A 24,877-nucleotide genomic window follows, 5' to 3' on the forward strand; every position below is an offset into this window, starting at 1 on the left:
CCTAGCAAGATGGGCTGTTGTTTCGGGTAACGATCTCGGTCTCATCTTGGAGCAAGCGTCGCAATCCTGGCATGCCTGGACGATATCAGATAGCTGTATGGGCAGTCCCCATGCTTTAGCAGCTGCCCACATTGTCTTTTGTCCAGCATGCCGTAGCTTCTGATGTAACCAACAGGCAATGTTCTCAGATGGTGAATTCTCAATCCATCGAACTCGGGCCAGTGTGTCAGCTTCATTGTTTCCCGGTGACTGTAGGGGCTGATGACCAGAAACATGGTAGACACGTACAGTCCTGTGTTTGACCGTATTCCATATATCTAACCACATGTCTTTGCCCCAGATCAGTCGGGCGTGGATAGTCCATTCCTGGGTGGCCCACTGTGCAATCCAAAGAGTGAGCCCCCAGTACACAGCCCAACTATCTGTGCAGATGTTCAGAATACCATCACCGGGTTCCTTGGTTATAACCATCCACACGGCTTGCAGTTCTGCCCATTGGCTGCTCTGACCATCCCCCTCATCGAACCAGATTGTCTCGGTGGAAGGATGGTATGCTATTGCTCTCCACTTGCTCGGGTTGCCCTTGCTGGACCCATCTGTGTACCAGGCATCTTCAGGGATAGGATATTTTCCCTCCTGAACGGGACTCTTCTCTGGTGGAGCGACCAGTATTTCTTTTGGTGCATCACTGTGATACGTAACTGGGCCTAGGATCTTCTGGAGTTCTTCTTTCAAGGGTGATGAAGACAGACTGCTCCTTTGGCTGAGATAGGCGACCCATCATGCCACTGTTTGTGCTTGGGCCACCCCTGTCTTAGGAAGGTGGGTCAGATCTTTCACCCACCCCTGAATTGGCAGAGTGGTCTTGACTATAACTGCAGCTGTTTGAGTTATTGGCTCTACTGCCTGTAATGCCGAATAGGCAGCCAATAACTGTTTTTCAATCATACTGTATCTTTCTTCTGCTCCGTGCCAAACATGAGACCAGAAACCAATGGTGGTCCGAACAGAACTCTGGCGTTGCCACAGGCCCCAACCGAAGCCGTCTTGAGTAACATGAACGTCCAACTCGGCTGGGAGGGTAGGATCGAATATACCCAATGCCTGAGCTTGTTTAACTGCCAGTTTTGCTTGTTGGAAAGCATCCTGTTCGGTTTTCCCCCAGTCCCATAGCTGCCCCTTTTTTGTGAGTCTGTATAGTGGCCTTAGCAGCTGTGCTAGGTGAGGTATAAAGGAACGCCAATAACCCAATATACCTAGAAACTCTTGCAGCTGCTTTGATGTTGTAGGGACTGGGAACGCCTGAACCTTATCTATAACAGCACTGGGTAGCACTTTGGTCTTTCCTGACCAAACCACCCCCAGGAATTTTACGGACAGGCCTGGACCTTGCACCTTTTGGGGATTTATAGCTCATCCCCTCTGTTGCAAATAGGCAGTTAATGAATCTGCTGCCTGTCCTACTGCCTCCAGTGAGTCGGATGTCAACAAGAGATCATCAATATAATGATATAGGTTAACATCATCAGGTTTTCTCCAGTCAGCCAGGTCACGCGCCACTAGATTGTGACAATACGTTGGTGAATGCACGTACCCCTGTGGCAGGACCTGAAAGGTCCACTGCCTGCCTCCCCACGTAAACGCGAACTGATCTTGCGATTCCTCAGCAATTGGGATGCTGAAGAACGCATTTGCTAGATGTAGGACACAATGGTAGGTTTTTATCTCCCTACTCAATGTGTCCATTAGGGAAGCAATATTGGGTACGGCCGCATGAATAGGCAGCGTGACCTTATTTAATTCTCTGTAATCTACTGTCATCCTCCATGTGCCATCCGACTTTCGCACTGGCCATATGGGGGAGTTATACAGGCTGTGTGCAGGTCTTATAATGCCCACTTTTTCTAATTCCTGCACCGTTCTCGATATTTCATCTTGCCCACCCGGGAGTCTATACTGTCTAACATTAGTAATCCGGTGCGGTTTCGGCAGGCAAACAGGCTCATGTTTCGCATGGCCTCTTAATATTGCCTGCACCGCCCAGATACTGATACATCTTTGTCGAAGTCTGAAGTCTCCCACAGTTGTTTGGAGAGCCAGACCCCATAGAATGTCTATGCCCAGGATGTATTCTTGGACTGGGGCAATAGACACCTTGTACTCCCGGGGTGGGAGACGCCCAACCCCCAATTTTAACCATGTTTGGGTGACAGGAATAGTCTGTCCCCCAAAACCACCAATCATCACTCTGTCACCATCAAATTTTCCCGGATCTCCATAGATAATTGATGTTTCTGCTCCTGTGTCTACTAGTGCCATAACTCTCTGAATATTTTTTCGGGACCAATAAGTCGTTAATTCTACATAGGGCCTCCGGTCCCGTCTGGAAGCCCTACGGGGACTAACATCCCTTGTCACTGCATGAATTGTGCTAGGGCCAGTTCTTTTGCTTCTGACGGCTCAGGCATTGTGGCCCGAGACACCTGAGGTGGCTTCTTTCTCCTGTTTGGAATAATAAAATCTTCTAGGTTCCATGTTGTTGTTGGAACCCTCTCTATAGCTCTTACCCTTAATTTCTTAGGGTAGCTCTGGAATTTTTGATTGTCCTTTAGTTGTCTCCAGAGCTGGAGAAAGACATGGTTGGGCTGGCGGTCGATCTTAGCAAATTGGACCCCAGCCCAAATTAAATCATTAAACATTTGTTTTTGGGATACCCTTATGGGTCCCGATGGAGGAGCTCGAGTAGCCGGCATTTTGGTTTTACTTACCGGCAGGACCTCTGCTTCCTCTAAAAACCGAATATTGCGCCTAGTCCGCAGGCGTTCTGTTTCTCCCAAGTTGGCAACTAACTGGGCAGCCTGCTGGACTACGGCTTCTGATGCTACAAGGGGATTTAATATGGAAACTAGGGTGCCGTACAGATGGGAGGGAGCTTGCTGTAAAATTAAATCTCTCATCCCTGCTGAAAATTTAACCATATCAGGGCCATCAAAAGTATCTTCATAGATGGCCTCTCTTACACCCAGTTCACGGATATAGTTTTGAAGGTCCTCCATGGAGGACCACATACCTGTATGTAACGGTATGTCTGATTTATTCAGCCATACCATACGGCAGGCCGCCATTAACCATTCTAGTATGGAATGGTTTTCATCACGATATTGATTACCTACGTATAACCTCTGTCTGAGAGCAGGATGGATGGTCATGGTGGCCCACTTAGCTATTTCTGGGCCATTCACCAAGACACTTTCTGCCCCAGAATCCCACAATCTCAATAACCAAGCCGGCACACTTTCTCTAGGCTTCTGCCGAAATCGCTGTACTAAGTCCATTAATTCTGTTGCCGTGTATGGCCGAGCTGTAACATGTAAATGAGTCTGGGCAGGGGGCCATTGATCAGGCGGCACCCCTGCCAGTCTGTCCTGTACTTTTTTTGTTTTTTTGGGTTACAACAGGACGGACTTCCAGTGGATCAGTTAGAATTGGACATTCAAGATCTGATTTGGATTTCTTGTTGTCCTGATCAACGAAGTCTGTTGATTCAGGAGTCTGGTCATCATTTATTGAAATGTTACGAATTTGGCCTACAGGAAGATGTAGAATTGGCTTCTTCCCCGTTAAAACGCCAAGTTCGTGCTCCAGCTTTTCAACGTGGTCTTTCAAAAGCTGATTTTCAGTTTCTAAAGTATTATTTCTTAAGTCCGCATGATTTAAGGCAGTTAATAATGGCCATGCCACCATGGAGACAGCCAATTGTCTTTCTTTGGTAATGAGGATATCCTTGCCAAGTCCTTGAAAATAGTCCACCATGCGATATGGGGAGATATTGCCCATAACGCGTTAGGGACCCCATTTTTCAATGATGGCAGCTAACTCATAATAGGGCGATCCCTCAAATCCTGGGATCTGCCCTGGAATCATTTTCTCTAGAGGAGTATTGTTCTCCCCCTTGACCCATTTATAGAAATTCCATAGAAAAGACATGATGTTAATTTCAGTATATTCAGCCTGCCTGGCTCGCCAAGTGTATAACCAAGATGTTATAATCACAATATAATTGTGTATAATCAATAGATATCAAGATGTTATAATCGCAATATAATCAAGAGAGTAAGGCAAAGCAGACAACGATCACAAAAAGAGAATAAGTGGAAGAGCTTACCCTTGGGCTGAGCTTACCCTGAGCTCACCAGAAGATACCAAAAGAGGGGATCTCCAGAAGAGATCCTTCCCCTCTGGTAGCCAGCTCTTAAATAGGTCCAGGAGGGCTGGAGCCTGGCTCCACCCCTTCCAGCAGCACAGGTGAATTGCCTTCACCTGTGCTCCTCTGGCTGACTTATGGCTCACCTCAGGTGATTAATCAGAGGTTCAGGCAGTGACTCAGCAGTTCCCATACATGAGTTTTATAACAGTGTACATACTTATTAATAATTCAGAATGGGCTTTCAACAGGCTTTTCAGAAATAGGTGAAGACCCAAGGAAGCTTATAGGAAGCATCAGAGGATTTAACAAATTTAGATGGCTATTCATCATGTTTTAACTTCAAAACAACAATAACAAAACACAACAAAAAAGAAAACCACAAGACTTTCTATGGAAACACCTGATTTCTTTATATTCCTTTCACATTTTTATGCTGCTGGAGGACTATAGGCAGTCTAAGAAAATATACTCATTGAAAATTATTTCTTGAAGTACAGAGTAATTAAAAAAAAATAATAAATGAAAGCAAGGATATGTTGATAAATGAAAGTAAATGAATCCCATCATTATTTATAGATTGTGAATGCAGAATATGGTTTTATCCAAAAAGACATGTCAAGCCTTTTGTCCCTAATTTCAAAAACAAAACAGAGAGTGAAGAAAGAAAGAGTAACACATAAGAGGTGAGGTCAGCTCCTTAAAAATAAGGCACTACATCATTACTAGTACAGAGAGCAAACTACATCTTAAGAATGTTTCTGTGTGGAATTTCTGGGTCTCGCAAGAGACTACCTGTTCCCTTTCTGTAATCACTGTCTGCGGCTTGCTGGTCTCACAGAAACTGTAACAAGTATGGAACAATGTAACTGCAGAGTTAATACCTTGAAGGTCTCTACTATTCTGTCAGATTTGGCTAGGACTGGGCAGTAAGTTTAAAAATAGCAGGAGAGGAAGACAAAGCAAGAAACACATGCACACAAAGCAGAACAAAGAAAACAGAGTACATTCTGCAGATAAATTAAATATTTATACTATTGATTTCTTTAACAGAAACAAAGGAAACTACAAAAATCCTCAAAAAAAAAAAATTAGTAAGATAAGATACAGAATTTTTTATCTAACTATTTTATGAGGTTTCCCGTTCTTACTTTTCTAATGTTTAAAATGCCTCTTCTCCTGCAGATGCTGTGTGAAAGGATTAGGTAAATATCAATGGAGCAATTAAGATTTAAATCTCACAGACACCAATCCACCTGATTATTGTTGTTCAGAATAAGGAAACTGGTTGCAGCCACTTAAGGAAATGGAGCTATGCCAATGTGTTATTGTTAATGATTCAGTTCAGAATACTTTCTGGTCTTAGATAAGGGAGTAAATCCCACCCTGTTGCAGAAATTGAAAATTCTGCAATGAGATTCAAAGAGTGTAGAATCTTATCTTATAGAACATTGCTGTTACAGAGCACAGCCTTGAAAAATGCTTTGCATTTGTATGAAGAAATAGTGAAACTAGGCTCAATTTTCTTCAGCTTCAGCGGTAGCTGAAGAAGATTGCCCTGGATGCCACATCGATATTTTCATATGAATTCTTGTGGTTACCTCCTTAAAATCACCCCTTGCCTATAATCTGGTTTAGTTTCATAAATGACCCTACTGGTAAGTGCATTCACTGAAACAAGAATGTTAAAACTATTAAATTATTAGGACTACCTGAAAGCTAGAGAATTGAAAGTGAAGAGCAGAAAGACAGGTCTTCTAAAATTTCAATCATTTTAGGAACAGTTTGCTGTGGCATTTTATCAGACAGCAGAATCACATTGGTTATATCAATTCCAAAAGACATAACACTGAATGTGACTTTATGGTATGGATATTTTCCACTCCTGTGTTGCATACACTAACCCTTAGACTTAGCAATGCAATTTTATAAGATTAAGATTAATATGGAGAAAGGAATGGGCTTCCTTTCCTGATTTTTACTAAATTGAAATGAATTCTAAAAAGAGTTTCCTAATATAGTTTGTTGTATTTTATTAATTTCACTTAAATCAGAACTCTATGTAGATTAATGATAACATTTTTTCAATCTGCTTCTAATAATCTAGGGATGCTGTAATAATATATGCTATAATTTTTTTTTTATTTTTATTTTTTCTACAGCAGAAATCACACTGAAACAGAGAAATATCTTTACTATAGTCTTAGGAAAAGATTATTGCAGTGTTAGGAAAAGAGTGGGTTTCATTGACAGTTCGTTACTAATTCTAGTAGGATGTGACATAAGCAATCACATGAAAATAGAGCATTTTCTCCAAGGAAATGCTGAAGAGGGTTAAATAAGTATTAACCTTAATTACTGCTGACATATTGGCTTACATATTCTAGGCAGGTTCTATTCATCATTCTTTGGGTTTATACTACAGACTAGTGAAACAGAAGATGCAGACAAGTTAATATGGCAAAACAGAGTAACAAAACACAAAAGTGCCCCACTTTCCTTTAAATCTGATAAAGGCCTTTCAGGAAATTAAACATTGAGACTATTAGATTCAGATAGAAAACAGATGATGTTATGCATAGAAATACTACAGCAGATTCAACGTCTAGCCAGCAGAAACGTGAATAATTAATGAATTATTTCTGAAAAGACCCTTTTATATTTTTAATACTTAATACTTCATAGCTGAGTCAACTGGACAGGATAAAATGAAGGCAACACAAAATATAAGTAGTAGGGTGAATACTTTTCTAGGTATTAGTGCTTTTAGGCCCTCTTTCCCCTTCTTTCATATTACCCTGTCTTCCTACACTGACTACTGATCACTTACTTTCCTTCTCTCTAAAAAAGTGTACTAATCTTAGAAGTAAACTACACTTCTGACTTTCAGAGTCCCTCAATGTATTACCATTAACACTTTTTCTCCTGGTTTTATCAGTATTCCATATAATGACACCATGCAGCAAGCTGCTAAGAACCATGCTGGAACGTGGTGCCAGGAAGCTTCATTTTCTGGCTCTCAGCTACTGATAGTGTCAGTTATTCTTAATGAGATCTGACTTTCCAAGAGGAAGGTACACTGAGAAGAGACAAACTACGGTTCCTAGGAGTCTACAGTACTTCCTACATGATCTCCAGTTCCAGGTGATAGAGGTGAACTAGACTCTTCTTCACATCTGGGCAGTGTGGTCACAGTACGGTCGAAACACCTTTATCTCCCATTTGTTTGATTTGTTTGTTTGATTGATTTACCTGTAACTCTTTTTTTATATTATTATCTTATATTCTGTTACCATTTGTAGTAAATTCATATTTCTCCCTATCTTAGTTGGGTAATTTTTGTTTTTCTTCTCACCAAAAAAGGGATGGGAGAGTGAAAGGGGCCAGGGAAGTCTTTTCCCCCTTCTTCTCCCCTCCTGTCGTGCATGAAACTACTACACTTACTCAGAGACAATTTCTTCACAAACAAAAGGTTCAAAATTATAGACATAAGTACACAAGCTTCTGCATAGTTAGCTTTCCAATTTTGTCTGACTAATAAATGGAATTTTATATGTCTCATGAAGACATTTTGTGGCTGACATTAACACTATTTAACAAAAGCAATAAAGATTATGTTTTCAGATTTTTACCTACCTGTTATTGGAGAAATCAAATTTACCCGTATGATCTATGAACTCATTCTTAGTATCAAGAGTTCAAATTATCGTAACTTGTGGCAATTACACCCAGAAACTACACTGAGTATTCAGTTCTTTCTTCATTTCCCCACAATTTTCCCTCCTTACTTACATTCTTATTGTTTGAATATCAAGGAAAAAAATACAAACAGTAAAGAATGGAATGTCTCTTATTGGATTCCATTAATTAAATGTTTTTACACATTCCTAATAGTAAGTATATGTTTTAAATATAGTCTGAAGAGATCACACATCCATTTCTCTTGTGCAGATGGTAGGTGATATATTTTCAAGTCATTTGACAGCTAGAGCCATTTTCTTTACAAAGTAACTGAAAGTAGACTTTTTTAAATTGTGTATAATTTAAGTAAATGAATAATAAAATGAATAATACAATCATGTTTTAGTTTCATAATTATTTATCTATAGCATCATTTGGTTATGGAAGGAGAATAATCATGTAAATTCTTGAACTACTTTTGCGTTTCAATAGATTGAAAAATATTCTCTGTGCATGTGGAGCAAAACTTGAAGTTCAAGATATTTACATAAAGTTAAATTCACTGAAACACTTAGTGAAATGTAATAGAAATTCTTACAAACAAATTTTAGTGTGCAAAAGGACAGAAAAATAAGCAATGTAATAAGTGTTAAATGCACTGAAAAAGCATTTGTTTGACTAAATGTTGGTTGCTATCTTATGACAACATTTCGGACATTAATTAATATAGTAAATTAAACCTAACATTACACTAATTCACTAATTTTGTAATGTACTGTACCTTTCTTTCATTCATATCATCATTTTGGTATTCATATTCGCCCTAGGAAAAGAAAATGTAAAGTAAAAACATTATATTCAATAATAGATTGCTCAGCTGCTAGTACAGTGTAGATTTTACTTTTAAGTCACAGTCTGAACCATATTTTACAAAGGTTTTAATGCTAGAACTGCACACTAAAGAAATAGAATATATTTTCATTGTCACAGGAAATAATCTTTAAAGTCTATGTACGTAGGTCACTCCAAAAGTAATGCCTCCTATTTATTTCCATGGAAACTACAAAATATACAAAGAGCACAATAACATCATTTGATAGAGCAAATTATCAGCTGCAAAACACTGCTTTTAAATATAGTCACCACAACTAGCTATGCTTTTTTCCCAGCAGTGAACAAGAGCCTGAATACCACATTTATAATAATCGGCATGGCCATCTGTAATGTGGCTTGTCTTTCATGTTGTCATCACTGCTGAAACACACCACCCACCTTCTCACTGTCCTAACATCTACTACTTTATCTCCATTAAATGCTTAGCTGGTGTCAATGAATGCCAATGTGTGCAATTTTTTCTATATGGAGGAATTCAGTTCCATTTCATTGCTTCATATATACTTCCATGTTAGATATCATTTTGTCAGATTGGCCCTCTTCTGCCTACTGCCATAAGGCAAAAAAATTTAATGGAATATTGGAAGCAGTGTTCAATCTCTATTGCCATACCACTAACATCTGCCTCTGATGTAGTGGGCCAACATAATAAAACAGGAGGCATTGATTTTGGAACATCCTTAATGCTATTGAGTGATATCATGAGAGAACTAAATTTTTAATGGGATATACATACATCATGAAGTGGGTATGCAGCTTCATAAACGTTGTTTGCTATTAATGTGCTAATACCTAAAATAAATAAATAAATAAAGCAGAGAAGATTATTGATTTCATTTGATGACATCACATAAAAGACTGAGACATTTTACTGAAAATGATCAAAATCATGTAGATAAGTATCTACTAACACAGAAGTATAGAAGTATCCAGCTATGGTAAATATTTTCATAGAAAAGTTCATTTCTATACGTGCTTTTTCTTGAGTGAACTAGTATGATATAAAAACAGTTTTGATTACTTTATCATCCTGATAAAAAAGAAGTATGTGACTGAGAAGGAGAATATCTGGGAAGTCCTTTCAGAAGCCAGATAATGATCAGAATCGTGGATCCCTACTGATACACAAACACATAAAAAATACATTTACAAAAGTTTGTGAGTAAGAAACTCCTGCTCTCCATTGACTAACATTACACTGTGTTTATTTTTTGTGGAACCAAATACTAGTGTTTCTGTCCTTCCTCTTATAAATAAGATCATCCTTCTGAGTTTGAAACAACTCATCTTTGCAGGAGTTATATCAATAATTCTCATCTAATCCATGGTTATGGTGGAAAGCTGCATGTTTCACGGCAAGAAGTGCTGACTTCTAAAGATTGCAATAAAGAAGTCTGGTAAAAAAAAAAACAGCAAGATTTAAGGACACAGCAGTATCACAGAGAACCCTTATTAATAAAGGTTTCAGCAAATGCATTCCTACCTAATGATTACATCACCTAAAGACCACTACAGGCTCTCAAGAGTTAGAACTTTTACAGTTATTCTGTTTCCAGTATTTGGAAGTGAACACAATTTCTCCATAAAATGTCAGTTAAGATTAGCAGTTTATTTCAGACCTATATGCTTCAGTGTCCAGCAGAAAGTAATCAGAACATTTGTCCTTAGGAGAAAACAAATGGTAGTCAAATTATACAACATTCTGAAATATTTTGGCAAAACCCTTGGCAGACACCCTAGATGGGCATTAGCAATACATTTCTCCCTTGGAACATGCAAAATATCCTTATCCCTACATGCACTAAGATAGAAAGGAAATATTAATGTTTGGATCATATCAAGTCCTCTATTGAAAGCATTCTGCTTTTGGAAAGCTGGTAGCAGTTCATAGTTATGCTAGAAACAAATCTGTATAACATCGTAGAAATAGAATCAAAATCAGCCCTACACAGCTGCAAAAATCAATAAGCAAATGTATTTGAAGTGTCATTTTCCTCCCACCACATGATGATTCATGAAAACCAAATATTGTTCAAACACTTCCAATATCATCATCCTACTTCCTATGCAAAATAAGTAACAAAATCCTAGGAAAACAGAATAAAGCCCTGCCTTAGGTCCCAGCAAGGGGAAGAAAGTAAGCAGGCTTCCAAACTGACAGAGGGAAAACTTGTGCAGGAAGAGAGGGTCTGGACCCTTGGCCCTACTCAGGGCAGAAGGAGAAGCCTCCCTGTACCCCTGAAGTCTCCCTAACCAACAGACATGAAGCTCTGGAGATGGAAAGAGAAGAGGGTATGGACAGTGGTTCAGAACCACAAAAAGGGACACTATGTTAAGAAGATCCAAACTAGAACTCAAGTCACAACTAATGGTAGTAAAAAAGGTGAAATGTCTTAGTAATTGGAGAGTCTGTGCTGAGAGTCACTGAGGCACCCATCTGCTACCGAGACAATCTCTGGTCTGCTGCCTGCCAGAGGCCTGCATTCGGTACATCAGGAAGAGGATATGAGGTATGATAAAGCCAGAGGACTACAGTTGGTCTTCCAAGATGGTTCACATGAGGCTGCAACTAGGAAATTAAAAAGTATCAAAAAGGATTTTACATTCCTTGGGGATATGCTGAAGGGATCAGGAGTGTAGGTAGTAGTAGTAGTAGCCCCCCTCAACTCTCCTGAACTGGAGGTTGGGATGAGGGCAGACAGAAGAGAACAGACCACCTGAATGAATGGCTGAATGAATGATGTCATGTCCAGAGCTTTGACTTCTATGATCTAAGGCACACTTTCAATAAACACGGAATGTTGACACAGGATAAGACACAACTGACCAGGAGGGTCAAGAATATACTAGGAAGCAAGCTGGCTGGACCTATCACCATGGCTTCAAACTAGATTTCTTGCAGGAAGGGTGTATAGTGGTGAATAACATAGAAGAGGGTTCCTTCAAGAAAGTAATGTGGCCAAAAGCCCACTTGAAGTGCCTCTATACCAAAGCACACAACATGGGAAATAGGCAGGAAGAACTGAAAACCATGGTGCAATTGAAAAACTACCATCTTGTTGCTGTCATGCAAAGATGGTGAGATGACTCACATAATTTGAATACCATGACTGAGAGCTATGAACTTTTTAGAAAGGATAAGCAAGGTAGGAGATATTGCCCTTTATGTTAAGAAATGGATAGACTGTGAAGAGGTGCCTCTGAGAAACAGTCATGAACATGTTGAGAAATTGTGGGTTAAAATTAGGGACCAAACCTTAAGTCATCTAGCATTCGGGGGCTGCCAGATCAAGGGGAACATGTTGACATCTGTCAGATACAAGAGATGGTGCACTCACAAGCTCTCATCCTAATGGGAAATTTCAGCCACCCAGACATCTGCTGGGAAAGCAACAGAGAAAGCTTCAAGCAAACCATGAGAATCCTGGAGTCCACTGACGAAAACTTGCTGGTTAAGATTGGAGGCAGTCTGGGCTGCAGTGACCATGGCCTGGTGGAGTTCATGATCTCAAGGAGTACAGGCCTGAGCTTCAGGAGAGCGAACTTCAGGCTGTTTCAGGAATTGTTGGATGATATACCCTGGGAAACTGTTCTTAGGGGAAAACAAACAGAACAGATATAGCAGCACTTCAAGGAGACCTTTCTCAGAATACCTTTCTAAGAACACAGAAAGAAACCCCTTCCCCAGAATAAGAAATCAGGCAAACAAGACAGGAAACCAGCATGACTGAGCAAGGGTCTGCTGGTCAAACTGCAGGAAAAAGAAGTATAAGTGATGGAACCAGGGATGTTGCCCTTTATGTTAAGAATGGATAGACTGTGAAGAGGTGCCTCTGAGAAACAGTCATGAACATGTTGAGAGATTGTGGGTTAAAATTAGGAACCAGACCCATAAGTCATCTAGTGTTTGGGGGCTGCCAGATCAAGGGGAACCTGTTGACAGCCTTCAGATACAAGAGATGGTGAACTCACAAGCTCTCATCCTGATGGGAAATCATACCCTCCAAGTTCTCCATCATATTTGAAAAATTTAAAGCCGGAATTACAGGCCTGTATGCTTCACCTCCATTCTGTAGAAGTTCAGGCGATGATTCCCCTGGAAGAGATGTTAAGGCACAAAACAAAGGACGTGATCCAAGACAGCCAGAATTGCTTCACTGAGGGCAAATTGAGCCTGACTAATCTGGTTGCCTTCTATGATGGACTGATGGCATTGGTGGACAAAGGAAGGGCAACAGATGTCATCTACCTGGATTTTGCCAGGTCTTTGACATGGTCTTGTACCACATTCTTATCTCCAAATCAGAGAAATACGGATTTGAACGCTGGACTACTAGGTAAAAAAATAATTCATAGAATCCTTAGAATTGGAAGGGACCTGTAAAGGTCATCTAGTCCAATTCCCCTGCAATGGACAGGAACATTCACATCTAGATCTCGGGAGGAGGTCATAGTCAAAAGAGTTGGCAACAGCTCTATGTCCAGAAAGAGGCCAGTGATGAGTGATATCCCCCAGGGTCTGTCTTAAGAACACTGCTCTTTAACATCTTTATTAATGGTGTAGACAGTGATATCAAATGTATTCTCAGCAGGTTTGCTGATGACACAAGGCTGAGTGGTACAGCTGAAAATACAAGAAAGGGAATTGTAGAATTTCCTTTTTTTTGAATTCTGAATACAAGAAAAACCATCCAGAGGGACCTGGACAGACTCAAAAAGTGGGCACATGAGTGAGGACTTCATGAGGTTTAACAAGACTAACTGCATTTGAGCTGGGACAATCCCAGCTGTGAGTGGAGTGTGGGGAGAAAACACATTGAGAGTAGCCTGCAGTGAAGGACTTAGCGGTCCTGGTGGACAAAATGCAGGACATGAGCCAACAGTGTGCTCTTGCAGCCCAAAAGGGCAACAGTATGTCCAACTACATCAAAAGACAGCCATTAGAGTGAGAGAAGTGTTTTTCCACTCCTACCCTGCCTTTGTGAGGCCCCATCTGGAGTACTGAGTCTGGGGCCTGGGGCCCTCAGTAGTGGAGGGATAGAGAGCTCTTGGAGCTGATCCAGAGGACCACCAAGATGATAAGAAAGCTGGAACTCCTCTCGTATTAAAGAAGTTTGGGGGAATTGGGTTTGTTGAGCCTGGGAAGAGAAGGCTTTGGAGATATCTCACTTTGGCCTCCCGGTACTTGAAGGAAGCTTACAAGCAGGAGAAAGACTGACTTTTTACACTATCTGATAATGACAGGACAAGGAGGATTGTCTTTAAAGTAAAAAGAGGGAAAAATTAGGTTAGATATAAGGAGGAATTTCTGTACTTATAATTTGGTGAGGCACTGGAACAGGTTGCCCAGAGAAATTGTGGATGCTTCATCCCTCAAGCTGTCAAAGGCCAGGTTGGATGGGGCCCTAGGCAACCTGATCTAGTGGTCAGCAACATTGCTCATGGCAGAAGCATTGGAACTTGGTGATCTCTAAGATCCCCTCCAATCTAAGCCATTCTATGAGTCTATGATTCTGTGAATGCTTGAAGAAATCTTTTGAGATACTCAAGTTTAGTATTCCTAACACTAGTGAAAAAGGAGAATCTTAGTGATGCATGAAGCAAAGAACTTTCGGGGGATCATCTCAAAAGACAAGAACGATTACTGAATATATGTCGAATGTGATGTATAATCAAGTTCAGGCTATAGTCTAGAAAGGGAAAAATATTTGCTTCTTGTCAAATGGGACCTTGAGTTGACCTAAGCTTGAAAAAAGAAGAAGCATAAGAAACTCTCTACTTATGTTTTGATCTCTAAAGGTGGCATTTATTACATTAAAAATTAGAACAAGCTATTAAACACAGAACTTTGAATAAGAGGCTAAATGAAAGCACATATTATAATACCACTTATTATATCCTTGAAAGACAGGTTTCTTCTTTCCATCTTTCTGTCACCTCAACAACTTAAGAGTTTGAACAACTTCCACACAATCTCTCTGGATCCCATGGCAAAGTGGCACCTATGGGAAGTGGCTTTTATATCAACAGACTTTATGTCCCTGGTGCACTGAAGGCTTCTCATCTAATCTGCCTTGAACATACTTGTCTCCAAATTTCTGTACTCTGAAAGCATCCACTTAATTGAAAAAGACAAATGTGTTTTTGGGTTGTTTGTTTTTTTTTAATCATATTAAAATAAAATAAAATAAAATAAAATAAAATAAAATAAAATAAAATAAAATAAAATAAAATAAAATAAAATAAAATAAAATTTCTGTTTAGGTTATAGAAATTAATCAATGTTCCATTCCAGCAGCTGTAACAAAGAAATCTGTTACTGCAGCTTCACCACACAGTTATACCAAGACTATGAAGGAAAACATTATACACCATACAGCTATTCTTTGCAAATGTGTAGGTCCCTCAAAATGTAATGCCTCCCATGAAAACTACAACAAAATACACAATAACACCATTTGATAGAGCAAATCCTCAGCTACAAAATGCTACTTTTCACCACCATTAGATATGCATTTCTGCTAGGGATCAACAAGAGCCTTCTTACTGCCATCATAAAACTGCATCAGTGAAGATGACCCTGTTCTTCACAGCTGATGTGAAAGCTTTGTTGTTAGGCTAATCTTGCATGTGCAGTCTGTCTTCTATTAGTCCAAACAGATGGAAGTCAGCAGGCAGTAAACCCAGACTGCATAGTGCATAGAGTAGAACAGTGCAGCCAAGATTGCCTATATGCTCCAGAGTCTTCAAACTGATATAGGTCCTGGTATTGTTGTGTTGAAAGTAAAAGGTTGTCTTCTTCCCAACCTGAATCTGAAAGTTTGAGGCTTCAGCTTAGTCAGCACTACAATGTAGCTGTCATAAATGACGCTTTGTTCTGGTTCCAGGAAATCCAGAAGGAACACCCCTTTCCTATCCCAAAAGTAACTCCTCCAATGCCATCTATCACACAGCAACAAAATTTAATAATATATTTTTCTTTTTTAATCATCACTTGTCTCTTCAAAATATTCCAAATTTTTAATTCAGTAGTCTCAGACAAAAGAGACTGCATGTTAATTAAAACGGCTTTTTTTGTGTTACTATCAGTCAAATTTGTAGAGGTTCCAGTTGTATCAGACTCTCTAATTGAATCTTTTTGGTGGTTTCATTAGTATTTTCTTTTTTATCTATATTTTTGGTTCACTTGTATCCCATTGTTCTGGGTTTTAATCATCTTTTCTAAGGATACAGCCCTTATTAACTTTATGGGTGTATTTCTACCTGTTGTTTTGGCATGTTGCCCCATTAACTATAAGTTTGTACACTAGTTGTTTAGTTTAAGCAAGTAACTCATTTTCTTCTCTTAGGTTTTCTTCTGAGGATTGGTAGAAACTTAGTGGCATTAACACTGGCCACACTGCTATTGAAGCGGTCAGCTGTCATTGTTGTCAAAACATCCCTAATTTTTGAAGACATTTGTCTTTACTAGATGGCAATGAGTTACCTTCATTGCTCCTTACCGGGACCTGTTTTTCCCATTGTGCACCCTGCTGATTATATACCACTGAGCATTCGATTAGAGAAACTGTTTCCCATTGCCCCTCCAATATATAATCACGGATTATCCCTGACCACCGTGAGGGAGCAGCTGCTGGGTGAGTCGGTGGAGCAACAGGTGCTATCGGTGGGACAGGACCCGTAGTAGGCACTAGCTGAGAACCCTGATCAGACCCCGTATCCCCTTTTTGCCACATACAGATTTCCAGATCATGTAATTGCTCTGTTACTATTTTAACCTCGCAATTCAGTTTTTCCAACCCCTCACCACATCGTCACTCTCTGATTCTGCAGGAGGCTGCTCCTTGCAGTGTCCATCAGGGGTGATGTCAGGTATAGCCCCTTTTTCCAGTTGCAATACTGCAGATGACTCAGTAGCAGTGTCATTTGAAAGATCAGGGGCTGCTGCCTCTACTGATGCTTTTACCGGACCTGCCAAGGAACACACAGTGTGTGTGATACCCCGAACAGGCACGTCAAACTCCAAAGCCAAATTAGTTGTTGTATCGGCCAGTGCCTGTATTGTGGTGTTGCCCAATGGTTTGCAAATGTTGGCTGTGATATTCTATCCCAAATTGGAATTAGGCTCACTAATCGGAATTTAGTTTAATGGACACTGCGGCACTGCCATCTATTCCTATCGTCTGGAAAACAGATGAGGCAATACGGGTGGAGCAGTGGCCTTCGTCAAAGGAGTGTCTAGAAACTGCACAAGGGTTAGTAAAGGAATAACTTCAAGTAGGTCATATTTGATCTTCCACTAGCCCTTGGAATACAACAATCGTTATTCCAAAGAACTGGTAAATGGTGTCTGTTGCATGACCTTCAGAAAATCAATGATCAAATGGAATTGATGGGCACCTTAGAACCTGGTCGTCCTTCACCTGCTATGTTGCTGCAAGGTTGGCATATACTGGTCATAGACCTTAAGGATTGTTTTTTCATGATTCCTGTTGCTGAACAAGACTGTAAGTGTTTTGCTTTCTCAGTGCCATTGGTTAAGAAAGCAGAACCAGCCTCTTGTTATGAATGTGTTGTACTGCCTCAAGGCATGAAGAATTTTCCTACTATGTGTCACCCATTCGTAGCCACAGCTTTGCAACCCATTCATAAAGCAAACCCTCATATGATCATTTATCACTACATGGATGACATACTGTGCTGTCAGGAACAGCCTTTTGATAATAGCTGGGAAGTACAATGAATCTCCCATCTCTCTCAATTTGGCCTTCCAGCGGCACCAGAGAAAGTGAAATGTGCCTTTCCTATGTTATATCTGGGTTGGAAATTATCAGATGCTATGATATACTCTCAGGCTGCAGAATTGAAAATTGACATTTCTACACTTCCCAACTTGCAAATTCTTTTAGGTCACTTACTATTTGCTACAGTCATCAGTTGGCATTTCTAACGCTCAATTAGAGCAGTTGTTACAGTTGTTAAGGGGAAAATGTGCTAATGATACAATTGTACAGACGCCTGAGGCTAAGCAGGCTCTAATTCAGATTACTGCCCAAATTCAGTCAGAAGTTAGCCATCTTCAATCCCTACTTCATGACATTTCTCTTGTCGTATGTGTCCAGGAGAGGCACACCTTTGCAGTCATCTGTCAATGGAAAGAAAGGCGCTCTTCTCCTCAAAACAGGCCTACTAAACAATCCTCTACTTCCCTTTCTGTGTTTTGGGGTTTTTTTTGCTAGAATGGCTGTTTTCCCCTGTTCGACCTCGGTCATCCTTATGACTCGTATCGATATAGTAGCTGAACTGATTTGTATGGGCAGAGACAGAGTTCTCTATATAGTGGGGCAAGTGACAATATTAGTTTACCCTTTACCTCACACTGGGCAGAGTGGGCTGCAAGACAGCTTACAAACTATGGAACTAAAAGTGATTTTATGGGCCTTTACTGCGTGGCTAAATGAAACCCTAAATGTTTTAACCGACTTCCTCTATGCGGCTGGTGTATGTCAAAGAATTGAGGATGCTCACATTAGGGACAATAGGAATGTGTGGCTTACCTCTATGTTTTACACCTTAAACATACATTACGGCAAAGAAAGGAACCATATTGTGTCATCCATATTTGCAGCCACATAAACACTTGGTTTAGGGGAGGGTAATGCTGTTGCTGATAAATTGGTTATGGTGACCCCTGTTAATTTGTTTGATGCTGCTCATAGCTCTCATGAGAGGACACAGAGCAGGCTTGAAAAGCACAAGTAATGAATAATTGGCTCAGAGGCTGATGTCAAGGCAGAAACTTTGTGTTCTTTGATCATAAGGCAGTTTACTCAGCCCCTGGCCTGTTGTCCATGCAGGGACAAACCTAGCACAGGAGCTATCAGGGCTTATTTAAAGAGCTTTAAACTAGCTATGTCAGGGAAACGGGTCACCAGAGATGAGCCTAGGGGAATAATGGTTGAGTTGGGGTGAGGCAGATGACTCCACTGAACTGCATCTACATCAATGCATACAGCATAGGCAACAAGCAGGAGGAGCTGGAAGCGATTGTGTGGCAGGCTAACTATGACATAGTTGCTATCACCGAAACATGGTGGGACCACTCTCATGACTGGAGTGCTATGATGTATGGCTACAAGCTCTTCAGAAGGGGTAGACAAGGAAGGTAGGGTGGTGGTGTGGCCCTTTACATTAAAAAGAGTATTTTGATGTTGAAGAGCTTGGGGTTGGGAATGATAAAGTTGAATGTCTATGGATAAGGATCAGAGGGAAGGCCTGTAGGGGCAACATCTTGATGGGGTTCTGTTATAGACCGCCTAATCAGCATGAAGAGAAGGACATGGCATTCTATGAGCAGCTTGCTGAAGTTGCACAATCACCAGCACTCATTCTCATGGGAGACTTCAACTTCCCTGATATATGTTGGAAATACAATACAGTGCAGAGCACAGAGGAAGCAGTCCAAGAGGTTTCTAGAGTGTGTGGAAGATAGCTTCCTTACACAGCTGGTACGAGAGCCTACCAGGGATGGTGCCCTGCTTGACCTGCTCTTCGCTAACAGAGAAGGACTGGTAGGTGATGCGAAGGTTGGAGACTGTCTAGGGCAGAGCGACCGTGAAATTGTAGAGTTCTCTATTCTTGAAGATGTCAGAAGGGTGACTAGCAAAACTGCTATCTTGAGCTTCAAGAGGGCAGACTTTGATCTGTTCAGGAAGCTTCTTGCAGGGGTCCCTTGGGAGTCGCTCCTTAAGGGTAAAGGGGTCTAGGAAGCCTGGATGCTCCTCAAAATGGAAATCTTACAGGCACAAGAACAGGCTATTCCTGAACGCCATAATTGAGCCATAGGGGAAGAAGACCGGTGTGGATAAACTGGGAACTATTGTTGAGACTCCAGAGGAAAAAGAGAGTCTACGTCCTCTGGCAGAAGGGACAGGGTACTTGGGGAGATTACAAGGAGGTTGCTAAGGTATGCAGGAAGGAAGTTAGGAAGGCAAAAGCCCAACTTGAACTCAGATTGGCCACTGCAATAAAAGAGAATAAGATATCCTTTTACAAATATATCAATGGAAAGAAAAGAACCAAGGAGAAATTCCATCCTTTACTTAATGCAACGGGGAATGTGACCACTGAGGATGAGAAGGCTGAGGTCCTCAATGACTTCTTTGCATCTGCCTTTAATAGGCAGATCAGTTTTCTTCAGGGCACTTTATACCCTGATCTGGAAATCTGGGATGGTTTGCAGAATACACCCCTGGTGATTCAGTTGGACACAGTTAGAGAGCTTCTCCACCATCTGGACTGTCACAAGTCCATGGGACCAGACACCCTCCACCATCTATGAGTGCTCCTGCTTATCTGGAGAGATCCTGGAGGATTAGAGACTTGCCAGTGTGACTCCCATCTACAAGAAGGGCCATAAGGAGGATCTGGGGAACTACAGGCCTGTCAACCTGACCTCAGCACCAGGGAAAATAATGGAGGAAATCATTTTGGGTGAGATTACACAGCACATGCGTGGCATCCGAGGGATCAGGTGCAGCCAACATGGGTTCGTGAAAGGCAGGTCATGCTTGACCAACCTCATTTCCTTCTATGAGTGGGTGACCAGACTGGTAGATGAGGGAAAGGCTGTTGATGTAGTCTGGGTAGACTTCAGCAAAGCCTTTGACACAATCTCTCACAGTATTCTCCTGGGGAAACTGGCTGCCTGTGGTCTGGAAAGGAATACCCTTCTTTGGGTAAGGAACTGACTAGAGGGCCGTGCCCAATGGCACAAGTAGTTAATAGAGTTAAGTCCAGATGGCAACCCGTTACAAGTGGTGTCCCCCAGGGGTACCATCTGGGACCCATCTTGTATAATATCTTTATTGATGATTTAGATGAGGGGATTGAGTATACCCTCAGTAAGTACGCCAATGACACCAAGATGGGAGGTAGTGTCGATCTGCCTGAGGGTAGGCCCTTCAGAGGGATCTGGATAGGCTGGATCACTGGGCTGAGGTGAATGGGATGAGGTTAAATAAGGCCAAGTTCCAGGTCCTGCACTTTGGCCACAATAACCCTATGCAGCGATATAGGCTTGGGGCTGAGTGGTTGGATGACTGTGAAGAGGAAAGGGACCTGGAGGTGTTGGTTGATGCTCGGCTAAACATGAGCCAACAGTGTGCTCAGGTGGCCAAGCACTGGTGAGGCCACTCCTTAAGTACTGTGTTCAGTTTTGGGCCCCTCACTACAAGAAAGACATCAGGGCCCTGGAATGTGTCCAGAGGAGGGCAACAAATCTGGTGAGAGGTCTGGAACACAAGTCTTATGAGGAATGGCTGAGGGAGCTGGGATTGTTCAGTCTGGAGAAGAGGAGGCTCAAGGGAGATCTCATTGCACTCTACAACTTCCTGAAGAAAGGCTGTGATGAGGAGAGGTTCAGCTTCTTCTCCCAGACAACAAATAGAACTTGAGGAAGTGGCCACAAGTTGCACCAGGGGAGATTTAGATTAGACATAAGGAAAATCTTTTTCTCTCAGAGAGTGGTAGGGCACTGGAATGGCCTGCCCAGGGAGGTGGTGGAGTCACCATCCTTGGCAGTGTTCAAGAGGTGTCTAGAAGAGGAGCTACGAGATAAGGTTTAGTAGCTTGTGGGTAGTAATGGTGGTAGGAGGACGGTTGGACTAGATGATCTTGTAGGCCCTTCCCAACCTTCTGATTCTATGAGTCTAAATGGACAGCTGAATTTGCAGATTTTATTACATTGTGTATGGGAACTGCTGAATCATGGCCTGAACCTCTGATTGATCAGCTGAGGTGAGCAATGAATCAGCCACGGGAGCACAGGTGAAGGCTATGGAGTCCCCCACGTGTTAAGGGAAATATTTCCCCATAATCGCATGGCAGATTACTTTCAGGGATTTAGCAAAGACATACTAATAATGAAAGAAAGACAATTAGCTGCCCCCACAGTGCCATGGCCAATATTAAATGCTTTAAATCATGCAGAAATGAGAAATAATACTTTAGAAAATGAAAACCAACTTTTGAGAAACCATATCGAAATTTAGAGCAAGAACTTAGCATATTAACAGGGAAGAAACCAATTCTGCTTCTTCCAATAGGTCAAGTCTGTAACATTTCAAAAAACAATGATCAGATTCCTGAATCAACAGACTTCATTGATCAGGAAAATAAAAAATCTAAATTAGGTCTCGAATCTCCAATTTTGACAGATTCACTAGAAGTCTTGCCTGTTATAACTCAGGAAACAAAAAAAGTACAGGACAGACCGGCAGGGGTGCTACCTGATCTGTGGCCCCCTGCCCAGACTCATTTTGCATGTAACAACCCAGCCATATGCAGCAACAGAATTGATGCATTTAGTACCGCAATTTTGGTAGAAGCCTAGAGAAAGTAGCCAGCCTGGTGTGATGAGAGATGTTAGTCCCCCTAGGGCCTCCAAATGGGACTGGAGGCCCTATGTAGAATTGAAGTTTATTGGTCCCGAAAAAATATTCATAGAGTTATGGCATTAGTGGACACTGGAGCAGAAACATCAATTATCTACAGAGATCCAAACAAATTTGATGGAGACAGTGTGATGATTGGTGGTTTTGGGGGACAGACTGTTCCTGTCACCCAAACATGGTTAAAATTGGGGGTTGGCGTCTCGCACCTCAGGAGTATAAGGTGTCTATTGCCCCAGTTCAGGAATACATTCTGGGCATAGATATTCTATGGGGTCTTGCTCTCCAAACAACTGTGGGAGACTTCAGACTTCGGCAGAGATGTATCAGTATCCGTATAGTGAAGTATATATCAGTATCAGTATAGTGAAGGCAATATTAAGAGGCCAAGCAAAACATGGGCTTATTTGCCTGCCGAAACCGTGCCAGATTACTAAAGTAAGGCAGTATAGAATCCTGGGTGGGCAAGATGAAATATCGAGAACGGTGCAGGAAATAGAAAAGGTGGGCATTATAAGACCTGCACACAGCCCATATAACTTCCTCATACGGCCAGTGCGAAAGTCGGATGGCACGTGGAGAATGACAGTGGATTACAGGGAATTAAATAAGGTCACACCACCTATTCATGCAGCCATACCCAATATTGCTTCCCTAATGGACACATCAAGTAGGGACATAAAAACCTACTTGCAGTTAAAAAATCTTGATGAAGGGGTTGTTCAGAGCAGCCAATGGGCAGAACTGCAAGCCATGTGGATGGTTATAACCAAGGAACCTGGTGATGATCCTGAATATCTGTACAGATAGTTGGGCTGTGTACCAGGGGCTCACTATATGGATTACACAGTGGGCCACCCAGGAATAAACTATCCATGCCAGACCAATCTGAGGCAAGGATATGCGGTTAGACTTGTGGAATACAGTCAGACACAGGACTATGTGTCTACCATGTTTCTGGTCATCAACCCCTACAGTCACCAGGAAACAATGAAGCTGACACGCTGGCGAGAATTCAATGGATTGAGAATTCACCATCTGAGAACTTTGCCCGCTGGTTACATCAGAAGCTATGGCATGCAGGGCAGAAGACAATGTGGGCAGCTGCTAAAGCATGGGGATTGCCCGTACAGCTACCGGACATCATCCAGGCATGCTGGGATTGCACGGTTGCTCTAAGATGAGACCGAGATCATTGCCTGAAACAACAGCCCATCTTGCTAGAGGACACAACCCTCTCCAGCAGGTTGATTACACTGAGCCCATTCCTCAGTCTGAGGGAGTGAGATACGCCCTGACCTGCGTTAACACTGCCAGTGGGCTACTGCAGGCCTATCCAGTACTGAAAGCAAACCAGGCACATACCATCAAGGTACTCACTAAACTGATGTCTGCCTACAGGACACCTCAAGTCATCCAGAGCAACCAAGGGGCTCATTTTCCTGGTGCAACTAAAGCCATACAGTGCTGGGCAGAAGAAAATAACATTGAATGGTGATTCTACCTGCCACATAATCCAACGGGGGCAGGCCTCATTGAATGTTATAACGGTATTCTTAAGGCTGCCCTGAAGACAGACTCCCAGTCCTTGCAGGGATGCATTAAAAGACTGTATGAAACCTTGCAGGACCTGAATGAAAGACCCTGAGATGGCAGACCCAGTACCATGAGAATGTTGCAGACAACATGGGTCTTAGGATCCAAATTATGGGCACTGATCATCAGGTAAGACCCCAGATTTGTAATGGAAATAATATTCTGCTCCCTGACCCTGAGAATTTAGATCCAGGTACCCATAGAGTAAAGACCTTGGAAGGTGAAGGTAGGACCAAAGTGGTGTGGCCTACTTGCACCTTGGGGGAGATTATTGGAGGCTGAAGGCTCAGTATTACGTAGTTACGTAGGTCTACTGATATTGTGGTCAACACTCCGATCTTCATCGCTAAAGGGACCTCCATCATGTCCCTATGGCAGATCAGGACACCCCTTTTGGTGCCTGATACATTTATGCAGCCACAGACATCCGTCCAGAAGGTGTGGTACAGGCAGCCAGGACATGACCCAGTACAAGCTGAAGTGTTAACCCAAGATAGAAATACGGCCTGTATCTTGCCCTGGAGACCAGACCTTCCCCTCCTGGTACCTCTGAAACATCTGTATTAATCCCCATGAGTCTTTGAGCCTTCAGGATCACTGGAAGTAACAAAATGCCAACAGAGCGTTCCAGTGCTACTGTCATGTGCAACACCCAGTGATGGTCTGGAATATAGGATGGACCTGCACCTCACGACTGCATGCCTCCAGTAACATCACTGAGCACTGGCCCATAAAAGATTATGAATGTTCACCAATCATCACTCATCTTGAATCTTACCAACACGCATCAAGATGGAAACTGTGTAAGTGTTGCAATATAACGGATCTCTGTATTAGGAAAAGCTTAGCCTTTAGTCAACCTGATCATCGGTTCACGGCATGAAGGGGTGGAGTGCATGGGAACTGCTGAATTACAGCCTGAACCTCTGATTAATCACCTGAGGCAAGCAATGAGTTAGCCACAGGAGCACAGGTGAAGACAATTCACCTTTGCTGCCAGAAGGGTTGGATCCTGGCTCCACCTCTCCCAGACCCATTTAAGAGCTGACTA

At 41.9% G+C, this 24,877-nt stretch overlaps 1 protein-coding gene across 2 annotated transcripts in view; it reads right to left on the bottom strand.

Annotated features, from left to right (window-relative positions):
- ANO2 (anoctamin 2) overlaps window positions 1-24,877 on the bottom strand; it is a 186,144-nt gene that overhangs the window by 124,141 nt on the left and 37,126 nt on the right. For both annotated transcript variants that reach the window (XM_048934567.1, XM_048934569.1), the window contains 2 exons: window positions 9,516-9,571; window positions 8,667-8,708 (listed from right to left, as the gene is read on the bottom strand). In XM_048934567.1, coding sequence (XP_048790524.1) covers window positions 8,667-8,708; window positions 9,516-9,571 — 98 coding nt within the window. The remainder of the gene's footprint in view (window positions 1-8,666; window positions 8,709-9,515; window positions 9,572-24,877) is intronic.

The sequence above is a fragment of the Lagopus muta genome, chromosome 1, assembly GCF_023343835.1.
Source record: "Lagopus muta isolate bLagMut1 chromosome 1, bLagMut1 primary, whole genome shotgun sequence".
NCBI lineage: Eukaryota > Metazoa > Chordata > Aves > Galliformes > Phasianidae > Lagopus > Lagopus muta.